Raw genomic sequence first — 22,078 nt, forward strand, 5'->3', positions numbered from 1 at the left:
AACATATCATATAACATGTTAAAATACCTCCATTACCAAAATAATAGAAGTGGAATTGTGTGTTAATAGAATGTTCTCAGCAGTATCTGTGGCTAATATTTAGTTTTTGAGTAACCTTATTCTATACTTAACCAACCTGATGAATTAGTTCTCCAGATCTGTTCCAGGATTTATAAATCCAGGACCTATTAGTGGTAGAATAGTGTTTTTTGTTTTTTTTTACTTAAAGTTATTTCTTTAGACAAGGAAGACCTCTAACAGTCTACATACTATTTGATGTACACATGACGTGACAACTCTGAGAAATCTGGTATTATTATTATCTTTTATTTATATAGCGCCAACAGTTTACGCAGCGCTTAATACAATACATAAATTCAAGGGCTATGACAAGACAAGAATTGACAGACTAAGACAAACCGGTACATTTGGTGGAGAGAGCCCTGCTCGCAAACTTACAATCTAGAGGGAAATGGGGTGACAAACATAAGGCATAGAGAAAGGGTGAGAGGTAGTGTGGTGGTTGAATCGATGACAAGGAAGTTCTAGCAGGTGATTAGGACAGCCGTGCTGAGCGTGGGAGTCCTGATCACCGCAGATTTTAAAATGGGAAAATGCAGATGGTTAACTCATCCATTAGAACGCTCTCTATATTGCAGGTAAGAAGATAAGGCGCTCTGTACACCACCTCTCCTTAACAAAAACCCCACGGGGAACTAAACATATAAAGGACCATGTAAATTAAGAATAAACACACCATGCCAGTGAATCTGCAAAAACATTTAACAAATCCCTTAACAGGGAAACGCGGGCAATTAAATATGCTAACAAACAGCCCTGGATCAGTAATAGAAGAAAACATTGTAACAGAAGCCAATAGTAACACAATAAATGTAACAAAACTATCCATGAAAAGTAATTGAAAAACAAAAAAAATTTCCAGACCTAAACCCTATTGAGCATCTGTGGGGTATCCTCGAATGGAAGGTGGGGGAACGCACGGTCTCTAAAATCCACCAGCTCCGTGATGTCGCCATGGAGGAGTGGAAGAGGACTCCAGTGGCAACCTGTGAAGCTCTGGTGAACTCCATGCCCAAGACGGTTAAGGCAGTGCTGGAAAATAATGGTGGACACACAAAATATTGACACTTTGGGCCCAATTTGGACATTTCCACTTAGGGGTGAACTCACTTTTGTTGCCAAGGTTTAGACATTAATGGCTGTGTGTTGAGTTATTTTGAGGGGACAGCAAATTTACACTGTTATAGAGGCTGTGCACTCACTACTACTTTACATTGTAGGAGAGTGTCATTTCTTCAGTGTTGTCACATGAAAAGATATAATAAAACATTTACACTTTTGTGAGATACTGTAAATATGTGCAGGGTTCTCTCTTGAACAGACCAAATTCATCTTATTGTGCCCTGTGCTGAGAATGCACCCCAACCCTGAATGGAAGCATCTGTAGTCAGCGTTACGTCGAACGGCAACTCTAAAAGAGGATGAGGAATTATCAAACCCAAAACAGAGTTCCATTTGGGGTAAGAAAACCTTCGACTCTCAGAGGCCACCCTGCCTCAGTTGATCCATAGAAATAACTGGCTCCATCTGCATAATGGGGGAGTCTTCGTAGCCTGGTGTTAATGCTATCAATGTCCCTATAGTCTAATTCTCTCAGAGACCAACAATGTCGACAGGGAATGAAGCTAAATAGGCCAGATTTTTTTCCCATTTGTCTTGGGAAACTCCCAGGTTCTTGGTGTCTAGGATAAACCCCAGAAATATGATGTTCTGGGTGGGAACAAGTATAGCTTTTTGTAGATTCACTATAAAACCCGTATTTTGTAAAAGGGAAATTAATTCTTTGTTAAACGATAACATCTACCTCTGGGTTTAACGGTAAAATATTGTCCAAATAGTAAAGACATATGAAGCCTTTTTGCCGGACTTGAGTCGGATTTAAAGCTTATATTATCCTGGAGAAGGTGTAAGGTGCGTTGGATAGGCCAAACACCATCACTGTCCAGTGATAAATCGGTTTCTTCCAGAACCTGAGAAATCGCCTGTGTTTTTTGGCGATTGGGAACTGAATGGAAGGCATCTTTGAGGTCTAACTTGATGCAGAAGAAATTTATCTTCACTAGGCCTGGAATGTCTGATAAACCTTCCATTTCTGAATCTTTTCCTTTTTTGCAAAGTATTCAGAGCCTTGACATTCAGTACCGGTCTCCAAGAACCATCTGATTTTGGGAAGATGGGAAACAAAGGGCTGATGATAATAGGCCTCACCTTCTTATTGTAGACATAATAGGCTGAATTTACAAAGTGCATAAATCTTCTACAGTCCATATGAAATGACATGACCAAAAGTATGCGGAAACCACTGTGGAAATTTAGAAAAAGGACCGAAAACAGGGTGACAGAGAGTAGGAACTGATCGATAATATTTCAGGCCAGACTTTGACTAATATTGAAATAAAAGTTTTGACTAGACTTGTGCATTCTTTTTTGGGGCGAACATGAAAACGGACACGAATAGTGCGTTTTTGTCGTTCAAACCGAAAAACCAATAGGCTCACTCGCACGGCCCTTTAACTCCTTACAGTGCAACTTGGCCGGCAGAGCCCACTGGTCTCCCTGCTCCAACAGTTAAAAGTCCATACGTGCCAGCAAGGGGCTCGTCTGCCATCAACCAATGAAGTACAGATGTCACTCATACAGACTTTAAAAATCCTGCTGCAGCAACTTGGCCGTACGGAAAATCTGTCCACATTAACCCCGTATTAACCCCTTCTACAAAAAAAGCAAAAAACAAAGGAAAAAACTAACACGAAGAATGTACACGAATATTTGCCCAAACCGAACACAGGAACGGGTGAATATTTGCAGAATACAAACATTTTCCCCCCACGAAGACGAGCACGAAGAGTTGGCCGACGCCCAAGTCTAGTTTTGACCAAAGGGTTATCTTTTGCCCAAACTCCCCCAAGTGGATTGGGATAGCATTGATGTTGATCTATATAACTTGTTTTCAGGACCCTTTTTTCCACAGACTCACAGACCAGGGGCTGACAAAAAGACTACAGACCACTCAACTATGTCAGAATACATCAGATTAACTAAAACACCTCCAACTTTGCCACAATTAGCATAGTGCTATTTAAAAAAAAAAAAAAATATATATATATATATATATATATATATATCTGGTCATCCTGGGTTCATGTCCTATTCTGGGACATCTTTGAAGTTGGCCAAATAAATTTACCTGATTAAACCATACATTTTTTTTTTTAAACTAGACTTTTTCCATGTCAGGATTTTTGGGAAGATACAATGCTAATTTTAACACTTGCTCATAAATGTTTATATTTATATATCTTTGGAGTTTTTTTTACATTTTGTTGAAACTATGTTTCCCCTGATGAAGACATTTATTGCATTATTATTTTTAAATGTTACCAATTTGTAAGGGAGAGGTATTAGCGGTAGAAAGAGGGAAGTGCTCATACCGTTGTACAGAGCACTGGTGAGACCTCACTTGGAGTATTGTGAAAAGTACTGGAGACCGTATCTTCAGAAGGATATTGCTTTACTGAAAGGGTAGTGGATGCATGATATAGCCTTCCAGCAGAAGTGGCAGATGTTAATACAGTGAAGACATTTAAGCAAGTATGGGATAGGCATAAAGCTAAGCTAGATATAGGATAAGGCCAGGGACTAAGGAAAACATTCAGAGGTTGGGCAGACTGGATGTGCCGAATGGTTCTTATCTGCGGACACTTTCTATGTTTTCTACACTTGTCTTATGTTGTTAACTGACCATTTTTCCGTGACGTGCCTGGCATGCCACTGGTCATTAAGAGGTTTAAAGTATCTTGACTGATAAACTCAAAACACTCAGACAAAGTTTTACCTTCTATTGATTAATGTAAAGTATTTTATGGATTAAAGGATTACTTTAAGACATTAATGATAGAAGTTGGAAAACCAGTCAGGGTAACACAGGAACCATTGCAAGTTACTCGCCAACATGTTAAACCACTGCAGTGATGAAATCAGTGCAGACGATCTTTAGAATATTTTCTATTTAAGTGATACAGTGGGAACTTGCGCTATGGAGCGGTCATCATGGAGTAGATGGGGTGTCCTTCACAGCAAGAATTATTCTCACCAGCATACATACCTTTTAGACAGTCACTGGAGAGCAATAGCTGGGCAAGGGGCAGCTGTAGATGGGCCCTGTGTAGCTGTCTCTCGAATAAACACATTTCTCCTACTTCTTAAAATAATTTTTGATATTATCTTTGTGTAACATTCTTCTAACCAGTCCATTCTATAAAAAATTTCATGCGCCTTAACTCGGGAAACATAGCTCTTGCCTTGAAAATAAACATAAATTGGAACTGGAACTTTTGGTAACTTGTCCTCGCATTGTGTATATGTTAGAAGAGACTTTGTGCTTTTATCCAAAAAGTATGTAATCCTGTAAGCCCCACTTGATTCCATCGGGTGAATGGAAGTTGTGCAAGGTTGGTGTGCAGGGCCGGCCCAAGGCATAATGTCGCCTGGGGCGAAGTTTAAAATGCCGCCCCCACCCCATTATCTACATTTCCTCTGCCCCCCCCCCATTATCTACCCTTCCTCTGCCGCCCCCCCCATTATCTACCCTTCCTCTCCCTCCCTCCCTATTATCTACCCTTACTCTCCCCCCCCTCCCTATTACCTACCCTACCACCCCACCTTTGTACTTACCTTTCAGCAGTCCTGCGGCGAGTCTCCCTGCTCGGTCTCGGTGCCGGCATGTAATGCTGAACGCCGGAAATTACATCATCTTCCGGTGCTCAGCATTACAAGCCGGCACCGAGAAGAAGCTAGAGGACTTGCAGAGGAGAGAGAGGGGTGCCGAGCAGGTACTGACAACTTGGTAAGCGAAAACCACTCGGCGCCCTCTCTATCTTCTGCTTTAAAAATAAAAAAAAAGGGGGCTTGGGGCGGCAAAAGTGCCGCCTGGAGCAATTGCCCCACTCTGCTCCATGGTAGGGCCAGCCCTGTTGGTGTGGAATTTACAGTTGAGAAACAATAATACATGCAGAAAGAAGTACCATTGCAAACCCTAACTAGTTGCAAAGCCATTGAATGGCTGGAATGTTGGCTACTTTCAATGTGCAGATTTGCCAAGGAAACATCAGATAAAAATGGTTGGTTTAGAATTTTTGTATTCATGTCATTGTAGTAATTATGATGATGTTAAAAATAAGTAAAAAGAAAATGAGAAACAAAAAGAACCTTTTATTTTTTAAATATTTATATTTTAACTCTATATGTTATCCCTTAGCATAAACTCTAATTTCCAAACAAAATACAGTCATGTAGTAATTAAAAATAATACCTGAAAGTCACATAATCACTAACCCTTCCACGTCACATAAAATTATGAAGGTTGATGGTGGAATTAAGGGCTTCAATGAGAATGAAACGGTTAAGACAAAATACCAAGGGAAAACACCAATAGCAGCATATACTGAACATCTTTTCAGGGCCCAATAAGCAGAAATAAGGCAACATAGCCATAGCCATCACATGGTGAAGCACTATTGTAGCAGCAAGGAGAACAATACTCAGAACTCAGGTAAATCTATTTTTCCTAGCAATAATTTAGAAAAGCATTCAGGGAATACTACTTCAGCTGCAAGATATTATATTCAGGACTGGACAATCTATATGTAATTTAAGCGCCAGACTAAAATGTATTTGAGTTAGGACGGTATGCATACATAGAGACCTAAAAGAACACGAGTTAGGACAGTTGGAGCAAAGTTTAGGAGCCATGGTTATTCGGAGCCCGGGATTTGTTCAGAACCTGGTTATGCTATGTTATGGTCATCTGCAGAACCAGGATAGTAAACTCTAGTCGTTCAAAGTCTTTATCCTACCAAACTTCACAGACTTCAACTTCTACAACAGAACTAGAAATTGAATACATGGGAGCAAACCTGTGTTACCGTGAGTGGTAATATCACCGCAGCATGTTGGTACGCATTGTGCTACAAATCTGTCGAATTGGGAAACTGTAGCATTGAGAGATAAATGTAGCATAGAGAGATTCCCTGAATAAAATAAACTTCTTGTCTTCCTCAGGGGAGCGAATCCTGCCACACAGATTGTATAATGGGTTGAGGTAGCGACGTGCTTATAAGGACAGTATTTAGTGCATAGGTAGCATATCAACTGTATCCAGCAGCTTCACCCAGCTTCCATCATCCACACACTTGGTATCCACAAAGACATCAAGTAGAAGCACTCAGCAACAGTTCTTCCCACTCCTTCTCACTCTCACAACGTGTCCGGTTCTTAAAAAATGCCTTGATCAGTCTCTGGGCTTCTTCTTTTACTGGGTGTCAGGAGAAGACATCACAGCGTTAAGCAGCGACTTACACTACACCGAGTTACCAATCCTCCGTAACTAATAGTTACCTGCCGGTCTTACCAAGTGACTTACCATTCTTTCTCAGTGGGGTCTTGTTCTCCCCTGCTAGGTAATGAGACAACTGCCGTGCAAATGCTTTAAATAAATCCTATGAAAGAGACAATAGGCATTTGACATGTAGTCCAACTCATGGCATAAATGCATCACAAACTACATGGCACTATTGACTGTTGTGAAAATGTCTGATATACACTGTATTACACAGGCCACTTTACTACACAGTGTAACCCTGTATCACATACCAAAAACATCATCACATCACAGACTACATGTCCTGCTATAATTTGTTACGGACACTGGAGTCTTTACCAAACATGATATCTTTTATTGGGCCAACATAGAAACAGACGCAGAGCAACAAAAGCTTTTGGAGCTTACAATCTAAGTCTCACAGTCTACAGTCTTACATTCTTCCAAAAACCCACAAACTAGAAAATGCAGGCAGATTTGGTAATTTATCTTACTATTTCTTCCACAGGATGGATGCCACTGCTGAAAGAAAATCCAGTTCATGTTTTGCAACATTTCCACGTGCAAGGTTTAATGTTTATGAGGGTCCAAAACAGTCCCATTCACATTCCAGTATTTTTATACATTTTAATACAAAATATGTTCTGTTTTCCTTCCAAATCACACATTTATTGTTGGGAACAAAACAACTGCAGTGCATGGCTAAGTTACTGGCAATCTCGACTCACCTTTGATGCAAATTTCCCATCACGGAAGAAAGGTGTTAAGTACTTCACCACAATGTCAGCGGTCTCCTTCAGGGTAACTACTTTATTCCCAGATGGTGGCTGAAGGATTTTAGCTGTTCCTTCTTTGTCTTCCCTGCTCAGGTTAGGGTCGAAGGTAACTTTCTTCTTTCCTTGACCACTAGGTACTTTGTCAGGGTGGAACAAAATGGAGGAAGATTTATCTTCTATTCTTGGCTTCTTGTTGGCAGGAAGTCCAGAATCCTGCAGAAGTAATGGACAGGATGTGGATATAGTATTAACAACAGGGAGAAGTCAATTAAAAAAAACGTCATAAAAAAAAAAAAAAAAGTAAAGTCTAAGAGAAGATACTGTACCACCTTAGTTGGCGCAACTCACCTTCTCGCCTACCTCCTCCTCCGGGGTCCTCGAGTTCTCCCTGTGATACACGTAAACTATTATTGCCAGAACGGCAAAGATTATTGAACGCACTAACCCCAAACATCAGTCAACAAATGTCTCACTTAAAGGTGAAATAAAATAAAAAAACATGCCCAATAAAGTTAAAATAATGAAAACTAATTCAGAATTTAAAAGAATTTTAGTTGAAGCTGGCTTTGATACTCTAAACATGTAGGCATGGGTGGATGCAGGGGGGACAACGAGAAAGTCCCAGGTCAAGGAGGAGGTGGGGTTGAGCGGGAGTAGCATGAAAGGCATAGGAGTCCATATTAACATTAGGTATTTAATAGTTGTTTGCAGTATTTTTTAGTTGTTTTGTACTTCTTTTAAATAAAGGTTAGCTCTCTAAAGCGTTTCAGATTATTACTCTAATGTAACTGCATATGCTGAGTGTTTTACAAGAACAAGAAAAGGACTACATGATCTTCGCGCAAATTGAATGACTTTTAACTGTGTTTTTCTAGGTAATGATTGCTAGATATAAATGATCTGCGGTCACTGTTGTAATGGTTTTAGATTTAGTGCCACTCACCTATTATCTATCAAGTTAATGTTCAAGCTGACATTTTGGAGTTCCTGTAGATCCGGAGTTGGCTTTGGTAGGTCTTGCAAAGACTGCATTATGTGTTTGTCCTTAGAGAGGACCTTTGTGTCTGAGGGCTGTGCATCCTTCAAGAGCTCATTTGTTTCTAATTGCTTTGGACATCCTGTGCTATCCCTTATATGTGATGTTGGTAGAGCTAAACTATCCAAACAGTGTGTTGTTCTGTCAGAACGCTGTAGATCTGGGGCGCTCCCAGAATGTTCTTTGCTACACACTTGGTGTCCATTAAGCAAGCTCTCAGCCTTTTGTTCTTGGCTCACCACTGATTCACTGATGCAGGGACTCTCAAAAAGTTTTTTGCCATCACTCTCTGCAGTTTTTCTCTTCTTTTGCGATGTGAAAAACTTTGAAATTTCCTGTGAGTCCTTCGAGGCTGCAGTTGCAAGGTCTTTCTTTTTCTTGCCGAGTTTCATCTTTTTGCTGGGACTTTCAACTTTTTTGCTTGGACTATCCAAGCTTTTACTACCTGTATGGTTTGAGGAGTCATCAACACTATTCGATGGTGGATTGTGGCTGCTCCCAAGACTAGACAGGGAAAATCCATCGTCGTCTGCTTTGGTGGATTCTAAGAAACTTGATGCGGTCTGAAACAGTGCAGACCCCGCTCCCATTCGCTTCCTCTTAATCTGGATGAGAGACAAAAACGTCAGCACTTTACAGTAAGAAATGCTCTCTGTATTAAAGCTCTTGTCATTAAGACAACGCTGTCTAAGAAACCATAACCTGCTATGATTTCTACAACAAATTACCTGCATTTGCGATGCAGTCACAAATTCACATTCTGGAAAATTCGATTTCACCTCTGACTTCTCCGTACAATCAGTGGATCCGAACACAGCATGCAGCTCCCCGTCTTTTGATGCCTTGTTAATATCAGTTACCTGTGGGGGAAATTGAACCATTGCCACCTCTCTTAAAGTAAGGCTTTGTTGTTCAGTACAAAAACAATAAATTTAAAAATGATGTCAATGAAGTTCATCAGATTTAGCTGCTATGGCATCCTGTGTCATTCCCAGCAGCTACAAAATAAATCTATTCTTAATCTTCACAAAACACTGCAAGACAACAGGCTCACCTTTTTCAGTATTCCTGCCTTGTAGACATTGGACACTTTGCTGCTTCTGAAAATCTCAAATTCTAAATTTATAGCCAATGAACCCACGTCAGAACTGCCAAAAATCAAAGGAAACAGTCAGCCAAGAGAACGTCTAGCACACATACTATAGACATTATTTCAAGTGTAGGTCACTCTAATCAGGGAACACATGTAGGGCAAAATGTTAGAAAGAGGTTGATTCTACTTTTCATTCCAAAACGTACCAACTATGGGGGTCACGCTAGTGACTAAAAATATAACTTCAGGGGCTTTGGCTACATAACCCCTGGTGTTTTAGAAGTCTTAACAGTAAACATATTTAATGTGCGTGAACTTACATTTATATGCATAAATACTACACAGTGATAGATCTGATTAGGTATTTGGATCTTCCTACCAGCTTTCAGATTTTGTCATTTCCAGATTTTTGCTGAGAGCTTCTTCCAACATCTTCAGACAATGCTCCCTGGCCTATAAACATAACCCATACATTTAATATTTCTGCATATAAACACTGGAACTGTGGCAGAAACTCAAGCACTAATAGTGTTCCTAGAACACAAATAAAAAGGGGTCACTTCTGCAACCATCATCATACACAACAGTGTACATCCGGTACCTTAAAGATATGGAACTATAATTGTAGCAAGACAAAGTAGTTAAAGGGACACTCCAGCCATCATAATGGACTTTAATGCATAGGATAGCTGCCCTTTACATTTTCATGTCCATTTCACAAATGCTTGCAGGGATTCTCCAGGATCCCCACGTGTATTTGGCCCTTTTCACAACCCAGCTAAATGTCTTGTAGATGTGTTTAGTCAATCCCATCTCCATGCAAGTGATATACTCATCCACAGTCAGCTCCAATGCTGGCTTGGCAAATGCTGTGGGGGCATTTGGACCCCAAATGCATGTATGGAAAGTGCTGCCATTATTTTCAATGGCAGCAATTTTCTGTCACCGACTACCTGCCTCAAGTAAGCAATCAGTGGCAAGATCATGAAGGGGTGTCCAGCTGCGCAGCAAGACTGCAACGTTAAGGACAGGTTAAGTGCTTTAATATGGAATTTTTGGAAGGGTTATATGGTTTACTTTGATAACACCTTGCACAATCAGCTTTTATTATCTTGTATTATTAAACCTGACTTAGAACCTTAAGTGTTTTGTATTCCTACTACTGAAGCACATTGCTTATATTTTGTGCACTTTAATTTTAGATTGTCATTTGAAAGGACCAGAACTAGATATAATAATATCTCCGAGTCTTCTGATGCAACTGTGCCCCACTTACCTTCACGGTCAATTTGGGGATCTTGTCATTGGCAGCATCTTTAAGAAGGCAGTCATCATCTGTGGAGGTAAAAATATTATTCTGTGAATTATAGGACACGCGGAAACATATCCGGTCTGCCAGCATGTATAAAAGGACAAAAGTTTACTAAAACCATTATCAACAATTTTACAGGTACAATTTCAAAAATATGTCCCACTAGAGAGGGCAAAAAATAATAAAAAGAGAGAAGGAAATAGTACCTACTGATCACAAAAGTTATCAGTTGGCATTACTACAACAAACACATTAGACATTCATGAATAATGTAATAAAAATGTCAATGTTCTAATGTTTTTTTTAGCTAACATATATGGCTTTCTTGAGGAATGCTGCTTTAGTACTCATCACCCATTACCCCCCCCCCCCAATATCATAGATTTAGTGAATTAACAGAGAACCAATCTAGAGAACCAGGTAAAGTGACACGTATGTAAGGGCACCCACACGTGTGTCCCTCTGATTAAGCCGGTAGAGGAGCCAACTTTACCAAGCTGGACATCCTTGCAGTTGTTGTCGTTCTGGTAATGTTTGTGTATTTTTAGCCGCTCCTACAAGAGTCAGACCACGTGTGCTCATCCATCTCTGCGCTCAGTGATTGCCCCACACAGAAAAGTTCCTACAGACAACCATTCGTGTATGCTTAGGAAACAGAGGCACAGTTGTCGAGCACCTAAAGTATTCTCCTTGTGGCTCCTAATGATTTTCATTGAAAAATCAAAAGGGCAGTTTTTAAATTCCTAGCAAATGGATAAGTGAGAAAGTTGGTCGAAGGTTATCTAGAGGTCTTTGGCACAGGTGAAAATTACAAGACTGCAACCTAAGATGCTCTCTTCAACTGAAAGCAATAGCCCAGCACGAAAATGTGGCTAGCAAAAATAGTTCTGTATTGAAATGTTTTTATTTATAGATGGCAGGACAACTTCAGTAATTAACTCTATTGTACTGGGAAGAGTTGTAGGTATGGCAAGTTTCAGAAATTCTATTTGTTTTGTTATCCATTGTGGCTGTTTAGGGAAAACCCCTTTTAGTCCAACCATACCATGTACACCCCCATATGCAAGACTCCATTCCTTACATTGTCGAAATTAGGCAAAAACACCCAGAGCTGGCCTTAGGTGTTCTGGCGCCCTGTGCGGACTACTCCTCTGGCGCCCCCCCATCCCAAAAAAAGAAAGGAATAAAAACTTGTAACAAAACCCCAATCACTATATACTACGCCAAACATTGATGTGGTCTAGGCCTACCACTTCATTGTCTGGCTTAGTAGTAGGGATGCACCGAAACAAATTCTGGACTGAAACCGAAAGTGCAGCATTTACCTGGCCAAAACCAAATATGACCCCCCCAACACCATAAAAAAATCTAACACTTTTATTTAAAGTACGTAACACACCAAAATAGGACAAAACAATTAAATAACAATATTATATATATATATATATATATATATATATATATATATATATATATATATATATATATATGATTAACAGCAATCACATTCCTATCATGCCCAGGCATACCCAGATTCCAGGATGTACTCGCAGACTTGGCATGATAGAGTATGATTGCCCTATCTACCCCTTCTCACTCCCTTCTCCCTATCTACCCACTTTAGATCCTTGAACCGGCTTAAAATCACTCAAGGGAGCCGGAGGTCTGTTAAAGACCTCCGATACCGCTCCCTTGAGAGCCTGCTCCTCCAGCGGCGGACATTACTGTCCGTCTCTGGAGGGGTGCTGGGTGCCCCCCTGATGAGCGGCACCCGGTGCGGACCGCCCCTCCCCGCTAGGTACGCTGCTGGCCCCCGCGGTGGCGCCCCCTGGAGTGTGGCGCCCTGTGCGGTCGCACAGGTCGCACACCCCAAAGGCCGGCCCTGAAAACACCAGTTACTGATTACCTAGCAGAGCTTGACGAAACCCAGGGGCCAGATTGCCATGGCGACAACAAATCGCTTCCTGGCACCTACGGTTTGGCAGGGGAACCCTCAATTCCAAAATCGCTGTCCCCAACCTCCCCATGGCCAGACATACTACGCTCCCTCAGTACCAGCATGTACAATCTCAGGATGGGTATATGACATCTGTTCCCGAGTGCTCAGAGCATGGAGGAATAGAGCTGTCCTAAGCAGTGGCGTCGCTACAGGGGGGCAATTGCCCCCCCCTAGGTTAATCCTTGCCCCCCCTGTTGCCCCCCTGCCGAATTTGGAATAAAGTCGCAATGCGACTTTAAATCCCGTCTTTTTTTTATGCGGAGGAGAGAGAGGGGCGCCTAGAAACCGCTCGGCGCCCCCCATTCTCCTCCACGAAGCCTCTACCTCCGTCGCAGTGCCGGCATTTCATCCTGAGCGCCGAAATATGACGTCATATTTCGGCGCTCAGCGGTGAAGCAGCGGCCACCGCAGCAGAGAACAAAGACAGAAGCCTTGTGCTCCCGTCGCTGGACCTAAAGGTGAGACAACTACAAAGGGGGAGGGTAGATAGTGAGTAGGGAGAGGGGGTTAGAAAGTGATAAGGGAGGGAGAGGGGGTTAGAAAGTGATAAGGGAGGGAGAGGGGGTTAGAAAGTGATAAGGGAGGGAGAGGGGGTTAGAAAGTAATAAGGCAGGGGCGTCCAACATGCGGGCCAAATGCGGCCCGCGAGACCTCGAGGTGCGGCCCGCGAGACCTCGAGGTGCGGCCCGCGTAAGATCGGCAGCCAGGGCAACCGATCTTACGCGGGCCGCACCTCAAGCATGTACTGGCTGACTTGGCATGATAGGAGTGTGATTGCTAACAGCAATCAAAGTCCCATCATGCCTAGGTTCCAGCACTTACACATCCAACCAGTAAATGCTGGAACCTAGGCATGATGGGACTGTGATTGCTGTTTGGAATCACACTCCTATCATGCCAAGTCAGCCAGTACATGCTGAAACCTAGCTAGCTGCCCCCTTGTGTATTGATGCTGCCAGCAGTATGGGGTCTGCACATTACTTACAGCCACCCTGTACCAGCATGTACTGGCTGACTTGGCTTGATAGGAGTGTGATTGCTAACAGCAACCACAGAAAGCACAGTCCCATCATGCCTAGGTACCAGCATTTACTGGTTACCTGGGTATGATAGGAGTGTGATTGCTGTGTGGGCAGTGTGGACGCCAGGGCTGGCTTTGGGGTGTGCAACCTGTGATCTATGCGTGTAATTTAGGGGGTTTTAAATATACCTTTTAATGACGTGTTTTTATGTGAATTCCAATTGATCTATACCTGCAAAGCTGGGTTTGTGTGTTATTCTGTAGATCCATATCTGCTATGCTATGTTTCCATACGTTATTTATTTATACCTGCAAATACAAGGTTAATATGTCTTATTCAGTTGATTAATACCTGCAATGCTGTTTCCATGTATTTATTTGATCTATACCTGCAATGCTACGTTTCATATACTATTGTATACCTGCAAATACAGGATTTGTATGTCTGATTCTGTTTATTTGAGATCACAAGTGAATTTCAGTTGATCTATACATGCAAAGCTTGGTTTGTGTGTTAATGTGTTGATCTATACCTGCTATCGGCAACTGGGGCTAATGTTAATATATATGGGCAGCAGGGGCATCAATACACAAGGGGCAAAAACACTAAGGGGGGTATAAACGACAATGCAGTGTGAAAAATCCGTTCTGATGTAGACGTCTGTTACGTAGATCCTGGTGTGTGTGTCTGGGTGTCGGTGTGACAGAGCCTGTCCTGGTGTGTGTGTCTGGGTGTCGGTGTGACAGAGCCTGTCCTGGTGTGGGTGTCGGTGTGGCAGAGCCTGTGCTGGTGTGTGTGTCTGGGTGTCGGTGTGACAGAGCCTGTCCTGGTGTGTGTGTCTGTGTGACAGAGCCTGTCCTGGTGTGTGTGTCTGTGTGACAGAGCCTGTCTTGGTGTGTGTGTCTGGGTGTCGGTGTGACAGAGCCTGCCCTGGTGTGTGTGTGTTTGGTTGTTGGTGTAGCAGAGCCTGTCCTGGTGTGTGTGTCTGGGTGTCGGTGTGACAGAGCCTGTGTTGGTGTGTGTGTTTGGTCATCTGTTTCCTGGCACTTAACTTACAGTAGGAATTATTTAATTTATATTTATCCAGAGATAAAATGCCCTCTTGAAGTTCAGGGGACAAAACATTCAAGGCCCTGAAATCATTTAGTGAAAAAGTTATTTATTGTGTTATAATATTTATTTCAAGGATTAGTCACACTCAATTGTGGCTTCAGGCTTCCCATGTTGAATGATATTATTTTAGCCCAATAACAAAAGTATAATTCCATAGCACATTACTTTTGGAAATTATTAATCCCCCCCCCCAGTTTGACTGTGGTATCTTGTGTGCCCCCCTATATATTGTTTCTAGAGTCGCCACTGGTCCTAAGCCAACAAAGGTAAAGGTAAAAAAAAATGTGTGTAAGTATGTATGTTACTGTGTGTGTTAGTACATATGTGAATGTGTGTAAGTAGGTGTTTTAATCTATATATGTGTGTGTATGAAAGTATATTACACTATGTATTAGTATATGAATGTTAAATGGCCTCTAAATCCCAAACAAATTTGTCGACCCCTGCCTTAGAACATACTATTACGTGAGTGAAGTGTCTCAAATGACTTAGGACGTAATAGTACATCTTAAGTGGTTTGAACTGACAGGAAGATTTTTTTATCAAAACCTGGAGTCACCCCTGTCATTTAGAACTGATGACTCTGAGCTGATTAAATGTAACTGGGCTCAGTGAACTTACTGCTTGCCTGAAGTCCTGTTCAGGGATTCTTTCCTAGTTGTTTAACCCCTTCAGTACCGGGACGTACCTGGTACTTCCTGGTTAACTGTCACCGGTAGACCGGGACGTACCAGGTACGTCTCCTCCAAAAAACGCCCCCACATCACCACAATCGCGCTGATCGTGGGGGCGCTGCTGCTGCTGTCTGCCCAGGAGTCCTGGGCAGACAGCACAGCCTGTCTAAGCCCGCCCCCAAGCCCACGATCACTCCCACGGAGTGATTCTCTAGGCAGAAACTGCGATTGCAGAAAAATCTGCAATCGCGGTTTCAGCTGCCACAGGCAGCTTCAGGGAAGGGTGGGGGGGGGATTGAATGGGTCCAGATCCAACACCCCCCTGCTGCCTGATCGCTCCATGAGAGCGTCAGTGCAGCGTTAACCCCTTCAATGCCGCGGCATTGAAGGGGTTAATTCCCGTTTTTTAGGGGGTTCTGCTGCTGGTGGTCTGCCTGGAAGCCCAGGCTGACCAGCAACAGCAAAAACGAGCCCCCAGAAGTCCTCTGATCAGTCCTGTAGGACTGATCAGAGAGACTCCTCCCCTACAATCTCCAGTCTATTGGAGATTGTGTCCCAGCTGCCAGAGGCAGCTTCAGGGACAGGGAGACAGGGTTCTTTGGTCTCCACATGAGTGTGGAGACCAGACCTCCCCCACCCTTCCTCAGTTAACCCCTACCCCCCTCTTCCTCAATTAACCCCTTCAATGCTGCGATTGTGTATGACCCCCATCGCAGCATTGCAGGGGTTAATATTAGTCCCCACAAGCTTGTGGGGACTAAATATCAATCAATGCTGTGCTTCAATGGAGCATCAGCATTGAAAGAGTTAAAAAAAAATAATGTAAAAAATAATAATAATAATGAAAAAAATTTTTTAAAAAATAAATAAATTAAAAAAATTAATAAAATAATAATAATAATAAAAAAAAAATAACAGCACTGACCTGAAAGTCCAGGGTGCTTCCAGGTCAAATGCTGGGCTGATCAGATCACTCCTGGCCAATAGGAGTGATCGGATCATTATGGCAGCCCACGGATGACCCTGCTCTACAAAGAGAGAGGGGTCATCTAGGGTAATTATGAAAAAACACAAATTATTAATAAATGAAAAAATCATAATTATTACCTGATCACTTGTCGGTGACATTTTAAGTTGCTGATTATTGATCGGTCTCCCTGATTGATGTCAGCGGCCTAAACCTGTCACTTACAAGTAATCTGATGAAAAAAAATATTTAAAAAAATGTAAATGCACATGTTCCAGTTTTGCCCTCATAGCTTCCTCAAAAAATACATGAACCATGCATGTGAGGCCTTGTTGGAACCGGGGGGTGTTGGTGAACAAAATGTGGTGTTTTTTTTCCCAGTGTTACACATATGCTGTGCAAGAAATAAATTGCAACATTGAAATGTATGCGTTAAAAACGCAATAAAATAATTTCCCTGTGAAGTTTGGCAGACATCAGTGAAGAAATGGCTGGCTGAAAACTGTCAAAACTACCCTAGTTGAACACCTTGACTCATCTACTGTTCATAAATATATACTTTTATGGGGTAATTTACAGTGGGGGGGCTTCCAAAATGTCCCAAATGGGATATGGGCCCAGGAAACTAATTTCTGAAAACTTGCGCATGTTCCAGTTATGGCCTCATAGCTTCCTCAAAAAATGCATGAACCATGCATGTGAGGCCGTGTTGGAACCGGGGGGTGTTGGTGAACAAAATGTGGTGCTTTCTTCCACTGTTGCACATATGCTGTGCAAGAAATACATTTTAACATTGAAATGTATTTGTTAAAAACGCAATAAAATAAATTTTCCGTGAACTTTGGCAGACATCAGTGAAGAAAAGGCTAGCTGAAAACTGTCAAAACTACCCTAGTTGAACACCTTGACTTGTCTACTGTTCATAAATATATACTTTTATGGGGTAATTTACAGCAGGGGGCTTCCAAAATGTCCCAAATGGGATATGGGCCCAGGAAACCAATTTCTGAAAATTCCAAATGTGAAAACGAAAATGCGCATGTTCCAGTTTTGCCCTCATAGCTTCCTCCAAAAATGCATGAACCATGCATGTGAGGCCTTGTTGGAACCGGGGGATGTTGGTGAACACAATTTGGTGTTTTGTTCTGCAGTTGCACATATTCTATACAAAATATAATATAAAATCTAAAGCAACATTGCAACATATGCAAAAAAACCCCCAAAAAATATAAAAATACCTCAAAATTTGGCAGCAATTGGCGATAAAATCCCTGTTTGAAAAGTGTCAAAATGACCCTAGTTGTACACCTTGACTTATCTACTGTTCATAAACATATAATTTTGGGGGGATAATCAGTATTTGTGACAACTATTGCAGTTATTAGACTACCATGCCAAATTTGAAAAAAATTACATTTCAAAAACGTGATGCATGCCTTGCAATATTTGCCCTATACTGGTCAAAATAGATAAAAATCCTGGCCATGTTGGGTGGTTTCCAAATCAGGACAAGTTAATGAATATATTTGGGATAATTTTTTCCCATTGGTTTAATGTGTGTACAATTTGTATGTATACAAAACTGTAAAAAAATGCGTTTTTTTTCATTTTTTCCCCACTTTTTTTCAAACAAAACAATGTACTACCCAGCTTACTATGGTTTCAAATGAAAGCCCTACTTGTGCTGAAAAAAACAATATATGATTTGTGTGGGTGCACCAATTGATAAGAGAGAAATTACAGTTGAAGAAAGACATGGCAAAAACACAAAAACGGCTCCGGTCCTTTAGCGACACCCTAGCTTAAAAATCCCGGTCCTGAAGGGGTTAAAGCCAACACAAAATAAAGAAAACGCTGTACTGACCCAATTCTAAATGTTTTCAAAATAATAAAAACTAGTATGGGCAAGGGTTCCCCAAACCATCCAAAACATAAGAACCTGTGGGTTATTGCAGTACAGGGAATTTTGCTGAACATAATACAAAAGTATAAGATATAGTTAATATGTTTATATAAGATCTAAAATGAATATTGTGTGTGCCAAAAACACTTTACATTGCATGTATTTATAGTGTTTTAGCTATAGTCTGTAGCACTGTTACATACAATTTAAAATGGACAATAACTTTAACACAGGTTAAGACATACTGGTGCAGAAGGAGAAGAGGACCCTGCTCTTACAAGCTATTTTGGGAAACGAGACAGAAGGTGAGAACTGCTTGGGTGAGGAGAACTCTGGGTTGAAATCTTGCAGGTAGGGATGCTGGATGGCTTCTTTAGGATGCAGGGTAAGGGTAAAAAGAGGGTTTTTTGTATGCTTCTCTGCATTGGTGGGCTTTAAGGAAGCATTAAAAGATTCAGTAACTAGGAGATAGTCTAACAGGATCTGGTAGGGAATTCAGGAGGACTAGTTCAGCATAAGTGAAATCCTAAATATAAATGAAGAAAGAAGAATATTTGGATATAAAAGCAGAGCTATAGAGAGGGTGTAGCATTGTTAAGGACTCTAGTTCATGGTTAGGAGACTGGGTTTAATTCTAGCGAAGAAAGGGTGCAAAAATAGGGAATGGCACAGTGAGGCAGCAGAAAATGAGCAGTGGGATAAGAAAATTAGTCTGCCAGAGATGTTCAAGATCGACTGGTGCGGCGGAAGAGGGGAAATTCAGTTAGTAGGGAGTTGCAATAATCCAAACAGGATATCACAAAGGAATGGATTAGTATTTTGGTTGTTTTTTGTGTGAGGAAACACCAACAAGAAATGTGTCTTAATGAAATGTGGCAGGATTTTGTGTTTTCCCTGATGCCATCTACATGGGCGTCGGAACCGGGGGGGAAGAGGGGGGGACAGATCCCCCCCAGTAACTCATGCGGGGGGGACCGATAATGAAGAAATCCCCCCCAGGACCGTAGGACCCCCCCCGCATTGAAACGCCGCAAATGCGGCCCGCAAGACCTCGAGTTGTGGCCCACGTAAGATCGGCAGCCAGGGCAACCGATCTTACGCGGTCCGCACCTCAAGCCCTGCTACAACAAGAGCCCTGCTACTTACCTGTGGGAGGGTCTTCTGTACTGCACAGAGGAAGCGGAAACCAGCACATGACATCACATGATTCTGCTCCAGTCCCGCTTCCTCTGTGCAGTACCAGAGAACGCAGAGGGAGGCCGCGCCCCCTGCTGAAGTCTGTGAGCGGCATCAAGGAGCTGCAGTGCAGGTAAGGGGGTGGGGAGGGTGTTTGAATGAGTATGCGTGATTGAGGGAATGAATCTGTGAATGAATGAGTATATGAATGAGTGTGTGTGTGTGATAGCATGGAGGTGTAAGTGCTGGAACCTAGGCAATCACACTCCTATCCTGCCAAGTCAGCCAGTACATGCTGAAACCTAGCTAGCTGCCCCCCTTGTGTATTGATGCTGCCAGCAGTATGGGGTCTGCACATCCCTTACAGCCACCCTGTACCAGCATGTACTGGCTGACTTGGCATGATAGGAGTGTGATTGCTAACAGCAATCACAGTCCCATCATGCCTAGGTTCCAGCATTTACTGGTTGGGTGTGTAAGTGCTGGAACCTAGGCATGATGGGACTGTGATTGCCGTTAGGAATCACACTCCTATTATGCCAAGTCAGCCAGTACATGCTGAAACCTACCTAGCTGCCCCCCTTGTGTATTGATGCTGCCAGCAATATGGGGTCTGCACATCACTTACAGCCACCCTGTACCAGCATGTTCTGGCTGCCTGGGTGTGATAAGAGTGTGATTGCTGTTAGAAATCACACTCCTATCATGCCAAGTCATATTGCAATTTTTTTTTTGTCCAATTGTGGTGTGTTACCTACTTTTATTACAAATGTGAGTTTTTATTATTATTTTTAAAGGTGGGGGTCATTTTCGGTTTTGGCTAAGTGAACCTTGAATGTTTTGGTCCAGAATTTTCATTTTGGTGCATCCCTAGAATAAATAGAACTATTTCATTTTTAATTATCCTGAGTCCTGAATTTGTAGTCACAAAACTTTCTAGGCCCAGAAATCAGTGAGAGGAAAAGTAAAGGTTTTGTGTCATTTACTTTATTTTAATCTTCATATTTTATTAAAGGCCTTATTTTCTCACAGTGAAATGAGGGGGTAGATAGTAAGAGAAGGGAGGGTAGGGAGGGGGTAGATAGTAAGAGAAGGGAGGGTAGGGAGGGGGTAGATAGTAAGAAAGTGTGAGAGGGGGGAGAGGGGATAGATAGTGTGAGAAGGGGGAGAGGGGGTAGATAGTGTGAGAGATGGGGAGAAAGTGGGGATCTGATGGGGGAAAATGCTGTCCCCCCAGATTTTTAGGGGTTCCTACGCCCATGGCCATCTACTTTATTTTTAAAATGGGAAGCAAGGTCTTGGGAAGAGAAGTAGGAAGGGGGAGGTGCTGGCATAAAGAAGATGGTATTATTTAGGTTTGCAAGAGAAAGTAAGAGCTGGAGAGCAGTGGTGTAGTAATGGAGCATACATTTGTAGTCCTCATGTAAAGTATCTCACAAAAGTGAGTACACCTCTCAACATTTTTGTAAATATTTATTATATCTTTTCATGTCACACTCTCATACTGGTCACTGGAAGTTCAACATAGAACCTAATGGCAAAGAACTCTCTGAGGAGCTGAAAAAAAAGAATTGTTGCTCTACATAAAGATGGCCAAGACCCTGAAACTGAGCTGCAGCACGGTGGGCAAGACCATACAGTAGTTTCACAGGGCAGGTTCCACTCAGAACAGGCCTCGCCATGGTCGACCAAAGAAGTTGAGCGCATGTGCTCAGCGTCATATACAGAGGTTGTCTTTGGGAAATAGATGCATGAGTGCTGCCAACATTGCTGCAGAGGTTGAAGGGGTGGAGGGTCAGCCTGTCAGTGCTCAGATCACACTGCATCAAATTGGTCTGCATGGCTGTCCTCCCAGAAGGAAGCCTCTTCTAAAGATGATGCACAAGAAAGCCGCAAACAGTTTGCTAAAGACAAGCAGGCTAAGGATATGGATTACTGGAACCATGTACTGTGGTTTGATGAGACATGAGTCAAGCGTGTGTGGCGGCAACCAGGTGAGGAGTACAAAGACAAGTGTGTCTTGCCTACAGTCAAGCATGGTGGTGGGAGTGTCATGGTCTGGGCCTGCATGAGTGCTGCCGTCACTGGGGAATTATAGTTCACTGAGGGAACCATTAATGCCAACGTGTACTGCGACATACTGAAGCAGAGCATGATCCCCTCCCGTCGGAGACTGGGCCGCATTCCAACATGATAACGACCCGAAAAACACCTCCAAGACAACCACTGCCTTGCTAAAAAAAAGCTGAGGGTAAAAGTGATGGACTGGTCAAGCATGTCTCCATGCCTAAACCCTATTGAGCATCTGTGGGGCATCCTCAAACAGGGGAGTGCAAGGTCTCTGACATCCACCCGCTCCGTGATGTCATCATGGAGGAGTGGCAACCTGTGAAGCTCTGGTGAACTCCATGCCCAAGAGGGTTAAGGCAGTGCTGGAAAATAATGGTGGCCACACAAAATATTGACACTTTGGCCCCAATTTGGACATTTCCACTTAAGGATGTACTCACTTTTGTTGCCAAGGTTTAGACATTAATGTCTGTGTGT

General features: G+C 42.4%; 1 protein-coding gene across 1 annotated transcript in view; it reads right to left on the bottom strand.

The window, feature by feature from the left end:
- Window positions 1–6,290: 6,290 nt before the first annotated feature.
- The window catches only part of LOC149281586 (ATP-dependent DNA helicase Q5-like), a 44,593-nt gene continuing 28,805 nt past the window's right edge, over window positions 6,291–22,078 (bottom strand). The window contains exons 12-20 of the mRNA XM_089499155.1: window positions 10,642–10,700; window positions 9,745–9,818; window positions 9,327–9,420; window positions 9,001–9,132; window positions 8,180–8,877; window positions 7,585–7,624; window positions 7,189–7,449; window positions 6,503–6,578; window positions 6,291–6,394 (exon numbers count right to left, since the gene is read on the bottom strand). Of these exons, the coding sequence (XP_089355281.1) occupies window positions 6,291–6,394; window positions 6,503–6,578; window positions 7,189–7,449; window positions 7,585–7,624; window positions 8,180–8,877; window positions 9,001–9,132; window positions 9,327–9,420; window positions 9,745–9,818; window positions 10,642–10,700 (1,538 nt within the window). The remainder of the gene's footprint in view (window positions 6,395–6,502; window positions 6,579–7,188; window positions 7,450–7,584; window positions 7,625–8,179; window positions 8,878–9,000; window positions 9,133–9,326; window positions 9,421–9,744; window positions 9,819–10,641; window positions 10,701–22,078) is intronic.

Source organism: Sceloporus occidentalis, unplaced genomic scaffold (assembly GCF_023333645.1).
Source record: "Sceloporus occidentalis isolate IW3139 unplaced genomic scaffold, rSceOcc1.0.p SCAF_130, whole genome shotgun sequence".
In the NCBI taxonomy this organism is placed as follows: Eukaryota; Metazoa; Chordata; class Lepidosauria; order Squamata; family Phrynosomatidae; genus Sceloporus; species Sceloporus occidentalis.